The sequence below is a fragment of the Carcharhinus amblyrhynchos genome, unplaced genomic scaffold (assembly GCF_965287045.1).
Source record: "Carcharhinus amblyrhynchos unplaced genomic scaffold, sCarAmb.v2.hapA scaffold_38, whole genome shotgun sequence".
Lineage (NCBI taxonomy): Eukaryota > Metazoa > Chordata > Chondrichthyes > Carcharhiniformes > Carcharhinidae > Carcharhinus > Carcharhinus amblyrhynchos.
The window spans coordinates 3,239,262-3,263,061 of record NW_027649779.1 but is presented as its reverse complement, the minus strand read 5'-3'; the positions used below and the strand labels follow the sequence as shown (position 1 = coordinate 3,263,061).

At 42.4% G+C, this 23,800-nt stretch overlaps 1 protein-coding gene and 10 non-coding genes across 11 annotated transcripts; 8 read left to right on the top strand and 3 right to left on the bottom strand.

Moving 5' to 3' along the window:
* Positions 1 to 2,389: 2,389 nt before the first annotated feature.
* On the bottom strand, positions 2,390 to 2,461 carry trnaq-uug (transfer RNA glutamine (anticodon UUG)). Its single transcript has one exon. It is a non-coding gene; the product is annotated as a tRNA-Gln (tRNA).
* Positions 2,462 to 4,111: 1,650 nt separating this feature from the next.
* On the top strand, positions 4,112 to 4,201 carry trnap-agg (transfer RNA proline (anticodon AGG)). The gene is given in 2 exon segments: positions 4,112 to 4,147; positions 4,166 to 4,201. It is a non-coding gene; the product is annotated as a tRNA-Pro (tRNA).
* Positions 4,202 to 5,570: 1,369 nt separating this feature from the next.
* Positions 5,571 to 5,644, top strand: trnav-cac (transfer RNA valine (anticodon CAC)). Its single transcript has one exon. It is a non-coding gene; the product is annotated as a tRNA-Val (tRNA).
* Positions 5,645 to 8,159: 2,515 nt separating this feature from the next.
* trnag-gcc (transfer RNA glycine (anticodon GCC)) lies at positions 8,160 to 8,230 on the top strand. The gene has a single exon. It is a non-coding gene; the product is annotated as a tRNA-Gly (tRNA).
* Positions 8,231 to 8,660: 430 nt separating this feature from the next.
* trnan-auu (transfer RNA asparagine (anticodon AUU)) lies at positions 8,661 to 8,734 on the top strand. Its single transcript has one exon. It is a non-coding gene; the product is annotated as a tRNA-Asn (tRNA).
* Positions 8,735 to 10,432: 1,698 nt separating this feature from the next.
* trnan-guu (transfer RNA asparagine (anticodon GUU)) lies at positions 10,433 to 10,506 on the top strand. Its single transcript has one exon. It is a non-coding gene; the product is annotated as a tRNA-Asn (tRNA).
* A 559-nt stretch (positions 10,507 to 11,065) lies between these two features.
* trnae-uuc (transfer RNA glutamic acid (anticodon UUC)) lies at positions 11,066 to 11,137 on the top strand. Its single transcript has one exon. It is a non-coding gene; the product is annotated as a tRNA-Glu (tRNA).
* Positions 11,138 to 12,642: 1,505 nt separating this feature from the next.
* Positions 12,643 to 12,715, top strand: trnar-acg (transfer RNA arginine (anticodon ACG)). Its single transcript has one exon. It is a non-coding gene; the product is annotated as a tRNA-Arg (tRNA).
* Positions 12,716 to 13,669: 954 nt separating this feature from the next.
* trnaq-cug (transfer RNA glutamine (anticodon CUG)) lies at positions 13,670 to 13,741 on the bottom strand. Its single transcript has one exon. It is a non-coding gene; the product is annotated as a tRNA-Gln (tRNA).
* Positions 13,742 to 15,533: 1,792 nt separating this feature from the next.
* trnai-uau (transfer RNA isoleucine (anticodon UAU)) lies at positions 15,534 to 15,628 on the top strand. The gene is made up of 2 exons: positions 15,534 to 15,571; positions 15,593 to 15,628. It is a non-coding gene; the product is annotated as a tRNA-Ile (tRNA).
* Positions 15,629 to 17,317: 1,689 nt separating this feature from the next.
* On the bottom strand, positions 17,318 to 22,227 carry LOC145362396 (putative G-protein coupled receptor 139). The gene is made up of 3 exons (XM_080218442.1): positions 22,179 to 22,227; positions 20,631 to 21,448; positions 17,318 to 17,665 (listed from the first exon to the last, which is right to left on the bottom strand). The coding sequence occupies exons 1-3, from the start codon at positions 22,225 to 22,227 to the stop codon at positions 17,318 to 17,320; spliced, it is 1,215 nt and encodes a 404-aa protein (XP_080074568.1).
* Between the last annotated feature and the right edge of the window lie 1,573 nt (positions 22,228 to 23,800).

Below are 23,800 nucleotides of genomic sequence, written 5' to 3'. Positions count from 1 at the left end.
GAAAAATAGAAGAGAAAATCATTATAGTATTGAAGCATCAGGAAGCAAACATGATGAGAGATCAGAATTGGCAATCCTAGTTGAAGAACCCTCTGATTCACTGATTTAAAACAAAACTACTAAAATGAAGCATTTCTTCAATACTGCACTGAACTGTCAGAAAAAAAAACATATTGAATGTTAACCTCACTGTTTGATCAGCTACAGGAAATACAATCAGTTTGTGTCTTGTCCCACCAATAGAGAAGAGAGAAGACACGACCAAGTCATTGGCAAATCCGATGGCTATTAATATTAAATATATATTAATATAGCAGAAATGCATCACATAATTTTCATTGTACAAACACGTCAAGTCCCTCAAATGCGAGAAGAAAACTGGAAATGAATTTCATTTAGAACACAAGAACGTGCTTTGAATTGAGAATGGTTTTGGACTACAGATTTTTAATTCATTGAAACCATTGAAAAAATGGTTGAGAGTAGTGAATAAATATCTTCTACTTGCAAAGTTAACAACATGATTCAGTCAGTAGAACTGCCAAATTGTAGTGGACTTCAGATCTACTCCAAGAGTTCAGCACACATGGAGTTTTGCATTGGCTATGATTTCATCTCTGGAATAAAAACAATAACCTGAGACACTGTCTAAATAAAACGTTAAAAGAAAATCAACACCAACTTTACAGAGGATTGTCTTTCCCGTTGCAAGGAACAAAACAATAAAAACAACAAAAAACACGCACATCGGGATAAATTTGTGACTATTCATTAACAGCCTCAACAACATAACAGAGCTACATTTAGAGTACGGCAATGTCCCCACAGTCACAGTGACAAATCATACCAGAACTTACTTTACTATGAGGATAGTGTTGTGGTAATGCAGCCACAGTGACAGCATGAACAACCGAATGGTTCACCGACAATATGAGTTGGGAATAGAAAGAAGGCGAACTTGTAAGATTGAAGTGATAACATTACCCTGGTTAAGGTAATATAGTATATTGTTAAAGAGGGTAAGTTATGCAGATAATGTAGAGACATATCGCTAAAAGCGAGAAACAACACATTACAATAAGCTTGCTTCAACTCATACACAATCATGAGACCCAAATCGTTAATTACGTCAGGAAATTTGCTCCTTACGCTTTAAGTAATAGACATTGTTTGTGATGCATGTTGTCATTCACTATATTGATAATGTCTGCTGCCAAACTGCCAGAATAATGGTACCCATTGTGTTTCCATTCGCCTAGCCTTGTATTCTCTGTTCTCTTCATGTTCAATGAGAGCACAACTAATTGTATTTCCAGCCAGGTCGAGTAATTATGCCAGGCAGAGGGAAAAATGTAATGATTAAAATGGAGGATGAAAACTGTCATGGTGCAGAAGGTGAATCTCCAGCAAAATAGGGTAAATCACAGCAGGTAAGAAGAAGATTGTCAACTTAACTGAGCAAAAATATCCCACAATATCGGTACTGTAGAGAAACATTTTGGGAAAAGAAAATAGAATTGCGGGAGGGATAAACAATGATTTTCATAATGAATAATTCATCGTTAGACTTTACCCGGAACGCCAATAGCAGCAATGACGGGATAGTAAATGGCAAACAGAAGACCTTTCGGTGATGAGTGCATTTCGATCAAAGTCCCCAATTGTCTTCTCCACTGTACTCAGAGATTACCACATTTATCCTTGGTGTCAGGCTCCAGGGAGACAATTAAGTGATCTGTTTTTTTTTATACATGGATTCTGCTAATCAAATCAAACACATTGGCAAAGTTATTGTGCACCATGTGTTTAAGATTTTTTTTTCATAGGTTCTGATGTGTTTCCACACTCAGAGTATATAGTATGTTCCCTGTTAAATTATTGCATAAAAATAATGAGAATTAAATCGTGGATTATTTAAGTAGTGAAATGAGCATTGTACAAAAGACAATAAATGGGGTTAATCTGTTCATGCTGAGTTAAGTAGTCTCTGCATCAAATAATAATGAACAGTTTTGTTCAAGTCAAGAATGAAAACGCTGCCTAATTCTCTCTCCTGGTCAATATCCAGTCTACATGATGAGCAATCATGTTCCTCCTCGTGGAAAATCTCTCTGACTGTGTAGTTTATTACACCTGTCAGTGCATTCGTTGTGGAACTATACAGGTTAACACACTTACATGCGGTGAGCCAGATTCTGCTTATGTGTTTTAATTAAATATTACCTGATCCATTTCAGCATAGTTGCACTCGATGTTCAGATCAGCACCATTCAAGTCAATAGGCAGATTCAATCTGGCTGACAAATAGCCCACTCAATGAGAACTTTGTGAGAAAGTTAAACGAAGCTCCCTTCAGCAAATAAATCACCTGCATTTCCAAATTAAAGAAAGGTCCCGCCGAGATTTGAACTCGGATCGCTGGATTCAAAGTGCAGAGTGCTCACCATTACACCACAGAACCCAACCCACAACCAGAGCCTGAAAATCGCCGCTCAATACTTGTGCCATTTTGAACATCGTAGAGCAATATCAGTCCCATTGTCCAATCCCGTCAATGGCCAACACCAATTCGTATTTACATTGCCCTTGCTGGCTCCCCCTGTAAAAATGAGTAGGCTACCTTCAACTGCATTACAGTTCACTGTAGCTGACTATATTCAATGAACAATGTTAGCATCGAACTGATAGAGACATTACTGCAGTAAATCTACTGAACAGCAACAGCTAATCACAGCTCTGCTTTCACCACGCTGGAAGCCAATGTGAAAACATAAACAATTTCAAATCTTAGCAGACAGGAAGGAGTGTGTGAGTGCCGACAATTGGCGCTGTGCACATTCCTGTAATCAGTATCTGGGAGAATCAGGCAGATGGGATCCTGGTGGCCTTGTGGTTAGGAATCGAAACTTTCAGGGTCGCAGGCTGTCTTTGATACATTCAGATTTAATGATTTTTTTTATAAACAAACCAGCAATACTTCCTAGTCCAAAGCAGTTCTGCCAGAATCGGTGGTGAGATTTGCACTTTTGATTCCGGGTTGGAAATGTCGCATGAGCAGCAGGTCAAGAACAAACACAGATAGTGAAAGACAGTGATATGATGCAAAACGCTGCCGACAGAAATGGTGATACAAGGTCAAATCTGGATGGTAACGGGTCAAATTTAACCATTTGTTTTGACAGAATTATCACTCATTTCTGAATAAAATGACAAGAAAACTTCTCCATGAATGGAACACTAAACTTTTTGACCTTGACCGATTGCAAGCAGTTTTCATTCAGGAAGCAGTAACTGTGAGATTAACAAAGCAGAATGGAGAAAGTCTCAGTTTGAGAGGCGGCACTGCTGGGGGGAATAGAGAGCTGGAGTTCACCCAGAAAAGCAGCAAAGTTTAAAAACAACGGGTTTTGAAAACTTCAGCGGGAATCTCAACCTAAAACAAACCAATTTTCACTTGTCCATGAAGGATTAGCAGGTGACAGGCAGCGCCGTGTATTACTGTGCACTGAGAGCCACAGAGAATGAGGGTCCCGCCGGGCTCATTGATAATCTGGCACATGTTGATAATCAATGATTCAATGTCAGGGCAACACATGGGATTAAATATCAGGGAAAATTTACTTATAGTGAACGTGCCAATACAGTCCTGTCTAGGTGCTTTCCCTCACTGAGGTTCAGGATTGTCACTGTTGGGGAATTTGACATATACTCAGAATTTACTCATATTACTATCGAATCAAGTCCAATCCTTCCCCATTCACACAAACCCGCAGATCTCCCAGGTGAACAACGTCATCAATCTGTACTTATAATGTTCCAGATCTTTCAACTGTCTGACAGAGCACACCTTTCAAAAGTGATCAAATATCAAAGGCAGAATCAGAGTTGCTACATATTGAAGTCGCTGAGTTAAAATTATTGACTGTGACATGTGTACTTTATAAACAAAAGCCCCCAGTTGCAAACAGTCGAGATAACAATATTTGGCAGATTAAAGTTCACAAATGCAGATGCGGTGAGTTTGTTTTCACCAGTTTCGACTTTCACTCGAGGTGGCAGAACTGCTTTGTAGAAAGTTAAACAATTTTATTTTGCCGTTTAGTGACGTACGGGCTCGTTGGTCTAGGGGTATGATTCTCGCTTAGGGTATTTCAAGGTATTAGCATGCGAGAAGTCCCGGGTTCAAATCCCGGACGAGCCCTTTGTTCGCTTCTTTTTGACCAAGTCAAATATCCTGATCTGTTTGAGGTGCAAACGGCGGGATGGCTTTCTGCTGACTGACTCCGAAAAAAAAGGCACAGAGTTTTCGAGCACGGAAAGAGCCCACTCAGACACCCACATGGCAGGAGCCCACACTCATCATGTCCGCGTCTGCCATGTGACATCTGGATGGGAAACATTCGTTCTGATTCTCGCTCCACAGATAGTGCCAGAAATACCGACAGCACCCAGTATTTTCTGATTTTATTTCAGATTTCGAAAGTCCGCAGTATGTTACGTTCTATTAGGCTATATGTTTTGGACTAGCAAGTGCTGACAAGTGGCAAGTAACATTCGAGCCACACAAATGCCAGACAATGTCCATCACCAATAAGAGAAAATCTGACCTCCGCCCCTTGATATTCAATCGATTTTCCATCACTGAATCGCCCACTGTTAGCAGGTGAGAATGATCTCTCCCCACTGTGACTGCGCCGAGGAATCTACAGCTGGGGTGGGTAATCGAATGCCTTCCCACAGTCTCCACATTTCCATGGCTAATTTAACCTTGGAGCTGGACAACCAGAGGGAGCTGAATGAGAGGCAGCGACAGAAACGGGAAGAGAAGCGACATGATAGCGTTTGGTAAATGACTTGTCCCCGTTACCCTCCGTGATGAAAGCCTGCCGTGTGTTACCTTCCAAGTTTCACAGGAGCCACAGTGATGGGGTTGGTGGGTTTTGGAAATTGAAAGTGTCACATGAGCAGTTTGCGGGACTATTTCACCTCACTGTCCATTTCCTGTTCCAGCTAACAGGAATCACTTCTTTCATTGACTGAAACAGTCACTTGTGTGTGATATAAACATGGCAATGTGAAGGATAAAGTTGCATTTGGTGAAAAAAAAACAGAAATAAAACAAAAGGCAGGTGGCTCATGGATCAATTATCATTTTATAAATTTTGCCCAAACTTCCCTGGTGGTCCAGTGGTTAGGATTCGGCGCTTTCATCGCTGTGACCCCGGTTCGATTCGCGCTCAGGGAATGTAGATTTATTACTGTACAACAATCCTGTGTTACTTCCCGGTCTGCACCAGTTCTGTCGGAATCAGCATCAGGAAGATTTCCTCTTTAGGATCTGAATTGGAAATGTCACATTTAAAGAGCAAAGAAAAAAGAGTGCGACAGGCTCCAAAGCGCTGATGTTACAAAATGCGGATGATTATTGGAAGAAAGATGAAAATGATGCATTAATGAATGGGTAGAAATCATTGCTCCCTTAGATATTTGCGAGACTAACGCTTTTAAATGTTGACACAGCCTAGCTGAACATTGCAGACAGGCAATTTTCCTCTGTTATCCCTCCAGCTGTTTCTGTAGTGTAGTGGTTATCACATTCACCTCACACGCGAAAGGGCCCCGGTTCGTAAACCGGGCAGGAATATTCATTAAGCTTTCTCATGTTGGATAAGGGAAAACTGTTAAATTTAAGTTTACTGCTCAACATCATCCGAACCTCGATGTTAAAGACATGTTATCATTGCTCTGATTTCACCCTCAAATACCTTCTGTGAAATAAGGTGCACTGACGGGAATGTTCGATGTTGATACCGAGCATTTATTCCCATCCCGTTCATTCTCCAACAGAATTTAATGGGTATATAGGTGCAGACTAATATGGTTAATCACCATCTGAAATATCTGATAGCAGTGTGAGCTCAAAAAGACAAATAGAAGTGATACTGTAAGTGAACTAGAGGAAATGGCGAACATTTCACAGAAGAATCTTTTAAAAATCGTTTTTCATCTCTAAGAAACAGGAAAAGCCACTCAGACAGATGAGGGAATCGAGACTCAGTGCGGATCTACTGGATATTCCTGTAACGGGCCGGAATTTATGCGCCTGAATGTTTCACACCCATAATAAAAAACGCTCAAGGGTCACTAACAGATAATTCTTGATTCTCCTCCATTTAAATGAAGGTGACTTTGTTTAAAAGCTGACGATAGTAAATCTGAAAATTGTGATCTATATTACCCGGTGATTCGATTGGTTCTCTTGGTCAGTTATGGTTGCAATTCAGCGATGTTCAATTTCAGAAATATTCAATTCATAATGAAAACATATGTGTTAAATAATGCATTGATACAAAATATTGTATGATTTGTATGAAGTCAGAAATGCTGAATTTTATGAAAAATTTGACAAAATAGTGTGCATTCTCTAAGACATGCTGAATTTTGTCTAAAATGTATTTGAGGTTAGCATTTATTTAATATCCTAATCTTATTAAATGATTTGTTTCCCGAAAAAATACTTAAAATAGTCGGTTGCTGTTCATTAGCAACTTCCGAACATTACTTTCTCCAGAGAAGTTGAAAATATGCTTGCCGGCATTTGTCTGAATAAGTATGAAGGCATTAAATACCTTTCCCATTGGAAGGAACAAGGAACTTGTGAACACCTTTTAAGGGTCCGTACTGAGCCAACCAGGAGTACGAACCTAGAATCGCCTAGCTCTGTAGTCAGTTGCAGTTATCCATTGCGCCACTGGCCCGCAAGTAAAAATGCGTTAGTTGTTACATATTAACTCGACGTTTCGAAAGTTTCAGGCACAAGAATTGTCAGAAAGTTTGCTTTTACTTGTGAGGAAAAGGTCCATTATTGAGATTGTCTTTATTCATTTACTATCAATCCTAATTGCCCTTGAGTTGAGTAACAGCACTTGAACGGGCTGTCAAATTTTTCTCTCGATGAGGACTTGGTGATAAATTTAAACGAAACGCCCTTCAGCCAATCCATCATCCGTATTTGCAAATTAAAACAAGGATCCACCGAGATTTGAACTCGGATGGCAGAATTCAGAGGCCAGAGTGCTCACCATTACACCACAGAACCCAGCATGACGCTAGACCCTGAAAATCGTGGATCAATACTTGTGCCAATGTGAACAGCAGGGAGAAATATCAGTCCCGTTGCACAATTATTCATATTTATATTTCCCTTGCTGGTTCCTCCTGTAAAAATGAGTAGGCTCCCTTCCACTGCATTAAATTTCACTGTAACTGACCACATTCAAACACCAATGTTTGCATCGAACTGACATAAACCTTACTGCAGTAAATCCACTGAACAACATCAGCTTATCACAGCTCTGCTTTCATCACATTGGAAGCCGATGTGAAAAATATAAACAATTTCAAATCTTAACAGACAGGAAGGAGTGTGTGAGTGCGGACAATTAGCGCTGTGCACATTCCTGTAATCAGTATCTGGGAGAATCAGGCAGATGGGATCCGGGTGGTCTCGAGGTTAGGATTCAGCGCTTTCAGATGTCACAGACTGGCCTCGATATATGAAGATTTAATGCATTTTTTTAAAGTAAGAGTAAAAAGCTTTGGGGTTTTCCTTTATCTGACTTGCCAAGGACTTCTCATGCTCCCTACTAGCTCTCCTCAGCCCTATTTTTTAACTCATTCCGAGTTAACTTGTAACCCTATATAGGTGTTATCAAGTGTTGAAAGTGGAAGTTTGGCCTGGTGTCGCACTGCGTACCAGCTTTGAAGAAATGTAGCAACTTAAAGCTTTTGCAGAATGGCATGATGCGTATTGTAGTGATATGAGTTGAGTGGAAGAGACAGTGTGCAAATGATTTGAACAAGTTTTAAGCGTGTTTAGACTGATGCGGTGAAAGCAGAGGCATATTTGGGAGAATGAAACTGTGTGAGAGGGACTGTTGCAGAGTGCTTGTGTTTTGGAGGGAGGTTGAAAGTTTGAGATGTGGTTGTGAATGAAAGGAAGGTGTTGAACAGCATGAGAGGCTTGTGCGATGTTGCGTGTGAGATTTGAGTGAGAGCATTTGTGGGCATTTGGGGAACGAAACGACAAAGTAAGGAAATTACAATGCTGCTGAGTGTGAAGGAAGAGAGAGCATGTGGGGGCAGTAGCAACAAGAGCAGCATTGGTGGTTCAGTGGGAGAATTCTCGCCTGCCACGCGGGAGGCCCGGGTTCGATTCCCGGCCAATGCAAAGCTTCTTCTTTCTCCGTTCACTCTGTATATTGAACCGAATATCATGCCGAAATTGGGGGAAAACAAGGGAAATATTAAGTCTTGGAACTAAATCCTGAGGGAAATAGATCACAATATTCGGAAGGAGGTGCAGTTGTGAATGGTGTTATTGGTGATTGAGTGGAAAGTATCGGATCTTTGGGCTACTGGTGGTTAGTTCCCTTCCCTCCCGCTGAATTCCTGCCTGTGATAACAGACATGGATTCATTTTACCTGCCCGTTCATAGTAGAAACACACTACAGCAGTGCTGCAGGATCAACGGAACGAAAGAGACTTGTATAGAATTGTAAACAGTGCCGTCATGCTGCAGTTCTGGAACAGGTTTTCAGAAATAGAATTGTGGTCATTGACGCACTAGTTTAGAATATATTTAACTGCCGTTGTCTCAGCCTCTGTGGCGCAATTGGTCAGCGCGTTCGGCTATTAACCGAAAGGTTGGTGGTTCGAGACCACCCAGGGACGGATTTTTGCTATTTCTCTCACTATCAGCATTCACGGGTAAACAGTTGCCTGCTTCAACTCATTGAAAAGTTTGGAACGACGAGAGAAAATTTGGTAGTGTCCAAGCTGAGACATTGTATACACCTCTGATTCTGTGCGTGCCCTTGCATCTTTCGAGTTACGAGGATCTCTATATGTCTGCGCCTGAATCTGTGTATGCCCCCCTGTTTCTCTGTAGGCTCCAATACCTGTGTGTGTGTGTGTGTGTGTGTGCATTCCCGTAAATGTCTGATTCTTTGTGCCTTTTTTAAGACTAAACCGTGAAAATGTCTGACAAATGAATTGCAGAGGGCAGAAATGTTGACCCACTAAGATTCTGAATTTGATTAACGTCTGATAACTGCTTCGAATGTACAATTTGAAGTTTCAAATAATCCCAACTTCAATCTCCAGACATTATCTCCCAATGGGAAATGAAGAACACGGTTTATCTGCGGTGCCTGGTTATAAAAAGGGCGAATACGCCAGCCGAGATCCATCTATAAACTCCAATCTCGGACAATATCGTTCAATATTCATATTTCAGTAACCGGTTCGCAGACTCACAAGCATCAGCGCCTGCAGTCGCTGTTGTCCGCCAGCAGATGGTGGTGTTGTATCACTTTAATCTCAAGGTTAGCGCAGCAGGTTTGAGGAGCTATTTGAGGAAAATTTATTTCCCTGTTTCCATGGAAAGGGAACAATCAGTAAAGCAATGGCATTAATATCTCTGTCAGTAACATTCACAGGAAAATCTGGCCGAAGGATAGTGAATTTAATACTTGCATTCATATTTACCTTCCGGTTACTGTACATGTCGATTACCAGCTAATTATTGTATAAACTTACCATTTTGTGATTTAAAGATTTGTCTCTTTTATCATCCAGACATTATCAAATAATATTTCATTATAATTGGACACATGTCTCTTTTTCGCTGGATTTTCCATTCCTCGGCGCTCATTATTTTCCTTAGTCCGTTCAGAAATCCAGCCCGAACCCTGCCTCTATAATATGTTCTGTGTATATGTAAATATAGTTCCTTCTTCTAATTTTTGACTTCAGCACAATTCGAGCCCTAACTCACTCTGATCTATAACACAATTTCATCCACACAATTATTTTGAACTTTTTAGTGAATATCCATCTATTCTTCTCACTCGCTCTTTGTTCGATTCCATCTATTAGACACATTTTATAGAAAAACAGTTAGTGAGAAAGTGTCTGCTTTATTAGTGATACACGGGTGTGTTCAGAAGTGAATGACGTAGAGCCTAGCACAATAATATCTGAGATGGAGCCTAATGTAACGTAAGTGAACTCTTGACTAAGTAATAATAGTTCAGAGACGATGATTTGTAGCAGTTATCATGGCATGTCTATATGTATTAATAAATGAAGCGGCATGTAATGTAGTGTAAACAGTTGCAAAGTCTATTGCAATAATGATTCAAATGAGTCAAACGCAGTATATAAAGAGACATGGCCTAGTGCATTACTGTACAAGACTGCACCAAATGTGTGATTGTAGTGAACACTGCCATGAACAGTCATAAATGAGACAGGGTTAATTGTAGCCCTTATAGAAGCAAAGCCCAGTGCATTAATAATGAAATTAAGCTTCAGATTGCGTGATCATTGGTCACAAACTGGTTTAGAATATATTCAGCTGCTATTTCAGTCTCTGTGGCGGAAATGGTCAGCGCGTTCGGCTGTTAACCGGAAGGTTGGTGGTTCGAAACCACCCAGGGACGGAATTTTACTATTTCCTCACCATCAGCATTCACGGTTAAACAGTTGCCTGTTGGCAATGGGCCCGTGGGTGCCCATAAAAATTAGCTGTCAATTGTTCCCGGCTGTACTGTTATCTGGTATTACCAACATTATTTAATGACGATTGACTTCAAACATATTACATATAACATTATATATACATATACACATATATACATCTGTACACCATTACATATATAGATCATATATATATAAATGTTTCCATTATACCTTTAAACATATAAAAAAATTGAAAACTGAACTTGTGGCTGAGCATTTGTTCCAATTCCATATTCCTGCTTCCATTCATTCCTGGATAGATCATAAATCTGTCTAACCCAAACTGAAAAGTGTTCAGTGATGGAACATCAGAACCTGAAGTAGAGAATTCCCGAGATTCACGACCCTTTGAGTGAAGCAATTTCTCCTCATCTCAGTCCTAAATCATCAGCACCTTATCCTGAGATTGTGTCCCCGTGTAGAAATAAAACAAAATTCAGGTGGCGCATGGATCAATTAATATTTTAAAATTAGTCTGTTTCCCTGGTGGCCTAGTGGTTAGGATTCGGTGTTTTCACCGCCGTGGCCCGGGTTCGATTCCCGGTCAGGGAATGTAGATTTATTGCTGTACAACAATCCTGCGTTATTTCCCGGTCTGCACCAGTTCTGTCGGAATCAGTATCAGGGAGATTTCCTCTTTAGTATCTGAATTGGAAATGTCACATTTAAAGAACAAAGAAAAAAGGGAGCGACAGGTTACAAAGCGCTGATGATACAAAATGTGGATGATTATTGGAAGAAAGATGAAAATGATGCATTAATAAAGGGGTAGAAATCATTCATCCCTTAGATATTTGCTAGACGAACGCTTTTCAATTTTAATGTTCGGAGTAAGTTGTACAATCAGATTGAAAGTAACGGTTATCTTCCTGAATTCAGTGACATGGGCTCTCACTCTGACCATCGGAACCTGCAGCAACACAGCGTAGTTGAACATTGCAGACAGGCAGATTCGCTCTACCCTGTTGCCAGTTGTTTCTGTAGTGTAGTGGTTATGACATTCGCTTCACACGCGAATAAGTCCTCGGTTCGAGAGCGGGCAGAAACTTTCATTAAGCTTTCTCATGTCGGGTAAGGGAAAATTGTTTGATTTCAGTTTGTTGCTCAACATTATCCGAACCTCGGTTTTAAAGACATGTTATCACTGCTCTGATTTCACCCTCAAATGCTTCCTGTGAAATTAGGGACACTGAGGGGAAAGTTCGATTTTGACACCGCATTTATTCGCATTTCGTTGAGTCCCCAACAAAATTTAATGGGTTTGTAAGAGCAGACTGATAAGGTTAATCACCATCTGAAATATCTTTTAGTATTGTGTGCTGAAAAAGACAGATACAAGTGATACTGTATGTGTTTGCAGTCTCGATGTTGTGCTAGTTGTTATAATTCACACTCAGTTACAGGTTTGAAAAGAATCATATTGAACTCGGAAACTTAACTCTCTGTCTTGCTCCACATTTGTTTCAAGCCCTGCTGAGAAATTCCAGTCCTTCCTGTTTTTATTCTAACAGGAATCATAGGAGGAGGAACAGGCTACTCGGTCCATCGAGATTCCCACCATTCAATACCATCATGGCTGATCTTGGGATACAACGTAGTTTTTCCACCAGCTCCCCGTATCCCTGAATTCTCCAAGAGATCAGAAACCTGTTTATCCCGACCTTAAATGTGCTCGATGATGGGACATACATAACTGTCAGGTACGGAAAATACCAAAGATTCTTGTCCTTTGAGTGAATAATTTCTCCTTATCTTAGCCCTAAATGACCAGCCGCTGATCTGTGCAGCAGGGGGTGAGATTCCCGACCAGCAGAGAAAAAGAAAATCTCTCAGCCTCCATCCTATCAAACCGAATCAGAACTGTGTAAGTTTAAATAGATCACCGCTTATTCTTCTAAACTCCAGAGAATTTCATCACAGGACAACTCACTGACCCCAGGGAACAATCTGGTGAACCTTCTCTTTACCGTTTCTAATGCAAAGCATATCCCTTTTTAAATGTGACTGTCACATCTGCGCAGAATATATGTAAATAGTGCTGCAGGTGGTTTTGCTGTGGGCCAGTGGCGCAATGGATAACGCGTCTGACTACGGATCAGAAGATTCCAGGTTCGACTCCTGGCTGGCTCGCTATGTCACTTTACTTCAAAAACTCCATGCTCGTGTTGATGAAAAATATTTTTTCATTAATTTTAGACCAATTCAGGGAAATGTTGACCAAATGCAATCAGCTTCTGTGAAGATATTTGTCTTAGCTACTTATTTTTCAAAAAACAATGTTGACAACAAAAAATGAAAAAACTTTTCTTTTGAAAGAAAAATGTTTCTTTTTTAAATGAAAAATTCTCGTTAAAGCATTTGGGGAAAATACGTCAGCAAGCATAAGCTACCTTTTAAAAGTTGGAAATTTCTCGAAAAATAAACATGGAAACATTACATTTTTCAGAATGGTGAAAATAGTTTCTAAAAAAGTTGATGAAATCTGTTGAAGAATTTATTTTAAGCATGTTTAATTTTAAGAAGCAAAATACAGAGATTTTTTTTAAGCTGACGAATTTCAGTTAAAACAGATGGAGGAATTTCTTCGGAGTAAGTTTTATTCTGAAAAGTTCAAATTAGCCAGAAGTTTCTGGTTTGTGATGCTGGGATTGTTGTCCATTGGAGAGCAGATTGAGGAGTGATTTAATCGAGGTGAACTAGATTAGGGCAAGTTTATAGGGGGAGCGGCAATTTATAAAATTTGGGGCAAGTCGGGGACATCACACATGCACACACACCTACACACTCTCTATCTCTCTCTCTCACGCTCACACACACACACACACTTGCTCAATAATTGCCAGACTCGAGTCGAATTGCTATTATGCGACACAAACCGCTTCTTTTTATTTTCCAACAGAGGAATTAAAGAGCAGCAAAAAAACGAAAAGCACTGACGTTGCAGACACCTGGCACCAGAGGATTATCACACAGTGCATTGTCAGACCAATTGAACTGGCTGACAAATTGTCCTCTCGATTGGTGCTTTGTGATACATTGAAACAAAACACTCTTCAGCAAATCAACCATCTGCATGTGAAAACAAGGTCCCACCGAGATTTGAACTCGGATCGCTGGATTCAGAGTCCAGAGTGCTCACCATTACACCACGGAACCACACAGGCGCATCGAAAATCCTCATTCAATATTTCTGCCACCTTGAATAGCAGAGAGAAATGGAAATCCCGTTGAACAATCCCCTCAATTGCCAACACCCATTCATACTCGCATTGCCCTTAATGGTTCCTCCTACAAAAATGCTGGAAAATCTCAACATCTTTAACGAGAAACAATAAGTAGTATTACAAAACTGAAACATTAGTTCTCCTGATCCGGGAATCTCAAACACGGGGACACAATCTCAGGATAAGGCGCTGATGATTTAGGACAGCAATGAGGAGAAATTGCTTCACTCAAAGGCTGGTGAATCTTCGGAATTCTCCACTCCAGAAAGTTCCGATGTTCCATCATTGAACACATTTCAGTTTGGGTTAGACAGATTTATGATCTATCCAGGAATGAATGGAAGCAGGAACATGGAATTGGAACAAATGCTTAGCCACAAGTTCATGTTTCAATTGTATTTCTTTAATAGTATAATGGAAGCATATATATAATGTTATATGTAATATGTTTGAAGTCAGTTGTCATTAAATAATGTTGGTAACTCCAGATAACAGTACAGCCGGGAACAATTGAGAGATATTTTTTATTGGCACCCACGGACACTTTGCAAACAGGCAAGTGTTTGCCGATGAAGAGAAAATAATGAAATTCCGTCCCTGTGTGAGCTTCGAACCACCAACCTTTGGGTTAATAGCCGAACGCGCTGACCAATTGCGCCGCAGAGAATAAGACAATCACTGTTAAATACATTCTAAACTAGTGTGTCAATGACCACAATTCTATTACTGTAAAACCTGTTCCAGAACTGCAGCATGACCGCACTGTTTACAATTCTATACAAGTCTCTTTAGTTCCGTTGATCCTGCAGCACTGCTGTAGTGTGTAGGTTATTCCCTTTCTCCTATGAACGGGCAGGTAAAATAAATCCATTTCTCTTATCTCAGGGAGGAATTTAACGGGAGGGAAGGGAACTGACCACCAGCAGCCCAACCATCCAATACTTTCCACTCAATCATCAATAACACCATTCACAACTGCACCTCCTTCCGAATATTGTGATCCATTTCCCTCAGGATTTCTTCCAAGATTTAATATTTCACTTGTTTTCTTCTAATTTTGATGTAAGATTCGCTTCAATATACAACACAAATGGAATTGCAAACCTGAGGTTAAACCTGGGAAACAAGTCACTGGATAACACAAATCCCATGGTGCTCATTTCCAGATTCACAACACTCAGCTTTTCAACCAAATAGAGGAATTTATCACTGAAAAGCTTTGGAAAGTTGGTGTGAATTTTGTTTGTGAATCACTCGGGTGTTGTGTAAATGCTACTCGAAGGTTCAGTGAGCCTGATATAATCTATCTGCGTTTTGCTGAGCTTGTGTTCGGTGTATGGGGAGGTTTGAACGGGGTTGGATCTTGTGTCCCAGGGATGGGCAGTAACCCGCTGATTGAAGCTGCAGTCGCCGCTTTCTGCTGGCGATTGGAGACTGCGGGATATAATCCTGCTGCTTCTCCCTGTCTCACTCACTGTGGAGCCGGGGGAAAGAGAATCATTGATGGGTTTGAACATAAGAACGTAAGAACATAAGAAATAGGAGCAGGAGTAGGCCATCTAGCCCTTCGAGTCTGCCCCGCCATTCAATAAGATCATGGCTGATCTGTTGTGGCTCAGTTCAGTTTGTTTCCCGGTCTGAAATGTGGCCTCGAAGAGCGGTTATTAACGGAGGTAACGCTGCGGAGACCTTTAATAACCTGACAAAAACGAGCCCAGCGCAGTGCTCCAGTGGCGCAATTGGTTAGCGCGCGGTACTTATACAGCAGTACAGCCAGCGGGCTATGCCGAGGTTGTGAGTTCGAGCCTCACCTAGAGCATCCGTTTTAGGTGAGCGGATCGTCCAGTGGTCTAATCCCTCGACCAGCTCATCATCTGGGAATCACCAGAACGGTCGTGGAATTTGAATACAACAAATAAGATCGGAATAGAAATGCATTGATGAGCATGAAACTGCTGTCTATTGTTGGGAAAAAAATCATGATTCACGAAATCATTCATTTCGGGTGCAGAAAATGCGAATGGAGAGTGGGATAATGACACGTTAAAGCAGTGTGAATTGTCTCACGCCTGGCCAGTTTGTAGGATTTTGCAAGCCCAGGAAAAATGGTGGGGGTTAAAAGTCGTGTGACATGAACCCAAGATCACGATTGAGGCCATTCTCATGTATATGGAATTGGGTTATCAGTTTCTGATCAGAGATTCTGTGTTGTCGTGTGTCTTGAAGGCCGCCTTGGAGAATGCTTATCGGAAGTTTGGTGGTTAATGCCCTTGACTTCTTTAGTGTTCCCCACGGGAAGGGAATATTCTTGCCGGTGATTACTGAGAGATGATCCTGAAATGTGCAGCAGACAAAACTCATCTCCATTCAGAAACACAATGAGCTGCAGTGAAGAGCCGGCTCTATTTAAACTGAATTAACCTCGTCTGGACCCCAGAAAGAACAACATGGTTTCCTGTTGAATTTGCTCAGGGTTTTCACTTGAGAAAGGACAGGATACAAGGCGAGACTGAGATTTGAGCGTTCTGCCGAGAAATAACTGATATTTATTGTCACGGATTGGAGGAGAGCAATAAATCTTCTTTTCCTGACCTGCAATCAAAACAGCAGTGAAAGCTTCAACCTCTAACCACCAGACCAACAGATTACAGCGGGTTTTACAATCTGCTTTGTCCACGATCCTTTTGTTATTTTAATTTCCACGTCAGACCACTTGAACCACAATCTGACACCTGCAAAATGGCACCTTCTTTTTCAACACCAGGGACATGATCTAGTCTGATATAAGGCCTCACTGAGTATCCACCTCTCTGAATTTACACACATTCAGATAATAATCTGTCTTCCTATTATTGCTGCAAAGAGATAACCTCACACTTACCCACATTTTACTGCAACTGCTTTGCACAAGCCCACACACTGAGACAGTTCAAATCACACCGAAGCTTGTCTGTATGTTTCTCAGAGCTCACCCTCACCCACCTTCAATCTTCTGAAAATTTGGGAATAATACATTTAATTCCATTTTTAGATGAATAAATATATAACGTGAACAGTTGGGTCCATGGACAGATTCCTGCCGCACCCCACTAGACACTGAATGCCAACTCTCTGTTTTCTATCTGTTAACCAGCTTTCTATACATCGCAAAACATTGCCTGCAATCCCAAACGCTTTCACTTTACATGGCAGTCTGATATGTGAGACCTTGTCAAAATCCTTCTGAAAGCTTCAATAATCCCATCTGCTCACCTCACTTCCTGAACTGTAATGTCTGGGAGACACTGCCCGCACTGGACCGGGCAATAGGGGACACAGCACACTGAAACACCATTCCATCCACTTCCCTAAACTTACCCCAAATCTCAGTGTTTCGATCTTTGCAGCTTGGAGCTCCCTGTGGAGCTCACTGAGTGGACAGATTACACAGGCCTCAGTTCGGTAGTTTATATTTATGTACGTCCGACTGTGAACCTATTGGAATTCATTGCACCCCTCTCCTCTGGGTCTAAGTAACCACCGAGAGCTCACTGCTTTGTAAGCCTTTTTGGCGTTTCAAAGCTGGGTGTGGTTCCTCCAGCTCAGCCTGGGCAGTGAGTGGGGTGTTCAGCAGACCGGAGCTGCTCTCTTCCACCACGAGCGCAGTGGCCCGAGTTCCCTTTATTGTGAGACAAAGTTGTCGAGAGGCTAAACCCGCTGTCTCCATTTCAGACTCAGTGGTGCCCACTGGTGGAGATGAAGAGCAGGAACTGGAGTGCCCTGAATTCTTTCCGAAGTTCCCAGTGTGCTGGGAATTGATTTTTCCTGCATGGCTTGGGGCTTCATGGCTTGTAGACGATTGAAGCAGGATGTTGCCCTGTAATTGACGATGAATCTGGATGGTTTGGTGTCCAAGGAGGCTGTGGACGGTTTTTTGAACCTGCTTTTACTGTTTGGGCCGCTCTTTCTGCCAGCCTGTTGGATGATGGGTAATATGGACACTGTCCTAACGTGTCAAATTCTGTTCTACTTCATGCAATGCACAAATTCCTGGCTGATGAAGGGTGGTCCATTTTCAGAAACCAACACCTGCGGGAGTCAAAAGAGGTATGAGTTTTCTCCACTCTTGTCCTTGTGCTTGATTAACTGACTATGTCTTTGAAGCAGCACCTACCATTATCAGGAACACTGACCCCATGAATGGTCCGGCACTGTCCAAGTGCAGCTACGCCTACAACCATCCCAGCCATTCCCAAGAGTGGAGAGTAGTGACTGGTCATAGTTCTGCCCCTGTTGATGTTGCCAACAATGACCCTCGAGAAAATATCTGTATCCATACCTGGCCAACAGACATGGCAATTTGGAGGACATTCAGTCTGTCACTCCTGGGTGACTAAGATTAATTTCAGCCAGGATGTGATGGTGATACTGATTCAAGACAACACACTTGAACCATATAGGCCCGTGCCATCTTCCACAGTCAGCTCCTCTCTGCCACTCCAATATGGGTGCAATTCAGGCTGTCACAGCTTTTTGGATTCCCCATAAGAACATAAGAAATAGGAGCAGGAGTAGGCCATCTAGCCCTTCGAGCCTGCCCCGCCATTCAATAAGATCATGGCTGATCTGAAGTGGATCAGTTCCACTTTCGCGCTTTCTCCCCTTAATTCCCTTGCCTACCAAAAACCTATCTACCCGTGACTTAAATATATTTAGCGAGGTAACCTCCACCACTTCAACGGGCAGAGAATTCCTGAGATTCACCACCCTTTGAGTGAAGAAGTTCCTCCTCAACTCCGTTCTAAACTGCCCCCCCAACTTATATTGAGGGTGCGCCCTCTAGTCCTGCTGTCCTTTCTGAGAGGAAAGAATCTCTCTACCTCTATCCTATCCATCCCTTTCATTATCTTACACGTCTCTATAAGATCCCCCCTCATCCTTCTAAACTCCAACGAGTACAGACCCAGTCTATTTAGTCTCTCTTCATAGTCCAACCCCCTCATCTCCAGTATCAGCCTAGTGAACCTCCTCTGCACTCCCTCTGAGGCCAAAATATCCTTGCGCAACTGCGGCGACCAATACTGCACACAGTACTCCAGCTGCAGCCTCACCAGTACCCTGTATGTTGCAGCAAGACCTCCCTGCTTTTATATTCAATCCCCCTCGCTATGAAGGCCAGCATTCCATGCGCCTTCTTGATCACCTGCTGCACCTGCAGGCTGGGTTTTTGTGACTCATGCACAAGGACCCCCAGGTCCCTCTGCACCGTAGCATGCTGCAGCTTTTCACCTTTTAAATAGTAATACCAACTCTCTGCCTCCTAAAAGACAGCCAATCCTCCATCAACACTAGCTTTTTCAGTTTATTCAGGAATGGGTAAATTTGCATCCACAACCGAATATTATTGACTGCCACTGGGAGAGTTTTGAAAGAAGTTCATGATAACCCTCTCTTCCATTGGGAATACGACCAGTGTCTGTCAATTATAACCAACTCAAGGCATCTGCCTTCGCGACTCGGCCTCCCAGTTGCCCATGTTCAGAGGGCAATTAAGTGTCAACCTCATTGCTGTGGCCCTGGGGTCACGATTATGCCTGACAACAGTAGGGCGACAGATTACCCTCCCTGGGACATTGGTGAACCAGATGTTTATTTTTTCTGAAAACCGACAATTTTAATGGTCACCAGCGGATTCTAAACTCCAGATATATTTATTCAAGCTTTACCATATGCCGTGACAAGATCGGAACCCTGGTGTCCAGAACATTAGCTGAGTTTCTGCATTAATAGCCCAGTGATAAAACCACCAGTCCATCACGTACACATCCTGAGTGTAAACATCCTGAGTTCCTGTAACCTCGAGATACCATATTATGTAGATCTGTAGAGCTCCCGGATTGGACAGCATTAACTGTCTCAATCAGGAAGGGCATATTCCAATAACTCCACTTGATGGGTATCGTTAAGCTCATTAAATGTGTCTCTCTGCCTCTTTTTGTGTTTGTGCCTTTCTCTTTCTCTCTGTCACTCTTTCTCTGTTCCTCTCTGTGCCTCTTTCTCTCTCCCTCTCGATGTTACTCTCTGTCTTTTTCTGTCTCTCCGCCTCTCCCCCACTGTCCCTCTCTCAACCCTTCTCTCTCTCTCTCCTGTCCCCTATCAGTCCCACTCTCTTCCCCCTTTTGAGTCTCCCTCTCCTTCTGTTTACCTCAATCTGCCTCTTTTTCTTGTTGTTTCCACTGTGCTCATTAAGTCTCACTCTTTCCCATTTGCACCTGCTGTCTGTCTCTATATCTGTGTTTCTCTTTGTCTCTGGCTACTTCCCTCTGCCTCACGTTCTGCCTCCCATTTCCCCTTCATCTTCCTTTCACTCTCTTATTACAACCTCCAAACTGTCTTCCTCTGTCTCCCTTTCTCATTCCCTGTATATCACCCTCGCCGTTTTTTCTACTCTCTATCCCTGTCTCTCTCACTCTGTGAGAGTCTCTCTCTGCCTCTGTTCTTTCTCTCTGTCTGCACCTATTCGAACATCTTTCAAATCTTGTTGTTATCCATGCCTTTGTGCCTTTCCCTCTCTCTGTCAATCTCTATCACTCTCACTGTTGCTAACACTGCCCCCCCCCCCCACCGTCTCCCTCTCACTTTTTCTCTCTGTGTGTATGTGTGTGTGTAATTATTTCTGTCTCTATGATGCTGTTTTGTTGTTTACTATGTGAATGCTTAACAGGAAGAATCATGGACCTTGTGGTTGTAGTTTCCTGTCAGGGTGTATTGAGATGAAGAATTGCAGTAAAGGGGTATTTCAGAAGATCTTTTAGCTGCTGTCTAAAGTGAGTCTGTGTCACAGCATAAATGGCGGTGTTTGTGCAGCAACTTGTGAGTTGTAGCATAAAACCCAATTCCATAACAAAAAGATGTAACCTCATCGACTGATAGCCCAAGCCATACATCCGACTCCATGTTGAATAAAACATTAATGTCGACCATAAGACGATGAAATTCGCTGAGATAACAAACAGTAAAATGATGGATTTCCTTCGACTCTCCATCTCTGGGTCACTAGGATTTTCCCCACTGCTGTGAGCCCGGAGTCTCCTGCGGGCTCTGCTGCTCACTAAAATGTGTCTGACAGTGAGAGCATTGAGCAGCAGAATCAGGGCGAATGGGACACATGGGGTTAGAATGTTGTGGAGAAACTCAATTGTTGTCCAGACCAGAGAATCCACAACATCCCATGAGAAGCGACAAAACCAGGGATTGTTCGCCAGCCCATATCCATTTAATAACATAAAATACCAGAAAATGTTCTTTAAAAAGCTCAGCACTGTCACTGTTCCCAGAACCACAGCCGCCGATTTCTCAGTGCAATATTTACTTTTCAGCTTGGGGCAGCAAATGGCCACAAATCGATCAAAGGTGAAAGTGACGGTGAACCAGACAGAACAGTCAGTGGCTGCATAAAGCAGGACGGCGTGGATGTTACACACGGGGACTGAGTACAGGAAATAAAACTGTTGCCAATAAACAATGGGAATGTGTCTCAATATCAGGTCAAGGATAATGACGAGCAGATCCCCCACTGACATGGCCACCAGGTAACGAGTGACACATTTGGACAGACCACAGTTTCTGCTCGTCAACGTCACAATTGTGATTATGTTCACTGTCAGGGAGGAAATAAAGAATAAAATTAGCCATGATTCAGGGGAATAAGTTACCATTTAGACTGCAGATGGAACTTGTTTTAAAAAAATGTGCACACACACTGAACCAGTTAAATCTTTCTTTTTATATGATCCAGCACATCTTTTGGAGAGTGAGACGAAAGTGGAACATCTGGAGGAAATCCAGGCAGTCACGGGGAGAAGATCCAAACTCGACACAGACAGTGACCCGAGCCTGGAATTGAACCCAGGTTCCTGATGCTGAGTCAGCAGTGCTAACCAGTGTGCCACTGTGATGCTCCATGGTAGGTACAAAATGCTATTCATTTTTGAACGCGTTTTCCGGGGGTCCTCAACATTTACCCTCACTTAGCTGCAGGTAAATAGTTTTGATACCTTGTGGGGGATTTGGAGAGTGAGAAGGCTGTGTGGGTAATCCTGACAGATAATTCAGCGTGGAGTCCTGTACGTAGTAATCTGTCGTCTTTCAAACAGCTTACTGACAACTCGTGCAGCAGAGCTGGTACCAAACAGTGCTGGTTTCACCCTTTCCTCTAGACACTACCAGCAGTTGGCAGAGAGAGATCCCAATGCCTCGGCAGCTCAGAATCTCTATCATGTTTACACAGGACTGTATCCTGGAGAGGAGACCACAGCATTGTGTCCGCTGTTTGTACAACACGGGAAGAAATCATAATCTCACACTCGAATGGCACAGAACACAACTACCAGGGTTTGATTTCAAAGCTTCCTGGTTCAGTGTATAGCTACTGTCCATAGTGCCCAGTGTATTTGCTGCTGCCCCACTATGGTCTACTGGACCAGTGAAGCTCAGTGATTCCTCTCTCAGTGGGATAGTTGCTGGTCTATGCACCGTAAGAAAAGCTCAATCCAAGGCCGCTATCAAACCAAAACCAAGCAACCTGCCTCAGTGACTATTGTCCAGTGACACTTATAGCCAATATTATATGATGCAGCAAAAGATTTGCTATGGCATGAATCAATTCCAGCCTCCCAGATTGCTTGGATCTGCTACAATTCACCTATCTCTGCAATAGGTCCACAGATGACATCGCCCTGGCCCTACATTCAACATTGTAACAATGACTCCTGTTTATTGACTACAGCTCAGCCTTTAACATCATTATTCCAATGAAACTCATCGACAAAGTCTGTGGCCTGGGGCTAGGCCTCTACCTCTGCAATTTGATCCTGTGAGACAGCAATAAATAAGGACAGTCAAAACACCTCCTCCAAAATCACTCCCATCAGCGGTGCCCCACAAAACTGTGTCCTCAGTCCCTTACTATACTCCTTATACAGCAATGACTGTGTGGACAAATTCCTCTCCAACTTGATATCCAAGTTTGCTGATGACACCACTGCAGTGGGTCAGATCTCAAACAACGATGACACCAAGAACAGGGAAGATTCGGAGAATCTGGTGAACTGGTGGGATCACAGTAACTGGGAAGTGTCTGGGAAGTGATGGGTTTGAGTTGCTTGGGTTGGCAGGGATCAGGTCGTGGGAGAGGCGGGTTTGAGTGGAATGTTAGAATGGAACCAATATAACAACCAACAGACTCACATTGGATCTGTTATAGTGATCAATGGGAACAAGATGAAAGTTATCTAACCAATGAGAAAATGACGTGGCGGTCAGCTGACCAACCGACTCAGTATAAGTAACATGCTGCTGGGGTTTGAGGGAGCTTGGAGTGGCCTAGGGTGAGGTCTCGAGTGTTAGTGTTATGAAGTTTCCTTATTAAAGCTTTTTTGTTTTCTTTACAAGTTGGAGTAAGTTTTGTATCATTTTATTGCCAGGAACTGAAGAATCCCTTCTGCTGGATGCACATGGAATATGTGGGGTGGGGTTGGGGGTGGGGTGTGTGGAGCTGTCCCATATGGAGCACTGTCTGCACTTTTAAAATAAAATCCAAAGTTACAAGAGGTCGCCCTCCCCCTATTTTTTTTCAGGGTAACTCTGATCTGATGTAAGGGATTGAAATCAGTTTGCCAGATGGTAGCAGGCACAGTACAATTCTCCAGTGGAATAGGCCTTCTGGACTATTGCCAGGTAAACACCTAACTATCAGGGGCACAACAAGTCCGATACTAACCTCCCACTCCCCTCACAAACCAGCCCCCAGCCCATGCTCTAATCCATTACCATTTAAAACTCTGTCTCCTCAAATTTAAGAAATCCCAGCATCCACCACACTGAGGTAATGAATTCAACAGATTCACCACCCATTGAGAGAATTAATTTCTCTCCATGTCTGTCTTAATCCTGACTATTTCAGGTGATCGGGCCCCGCTTCTGGATGTACTCCTGGCTCAGCACTGGTGGA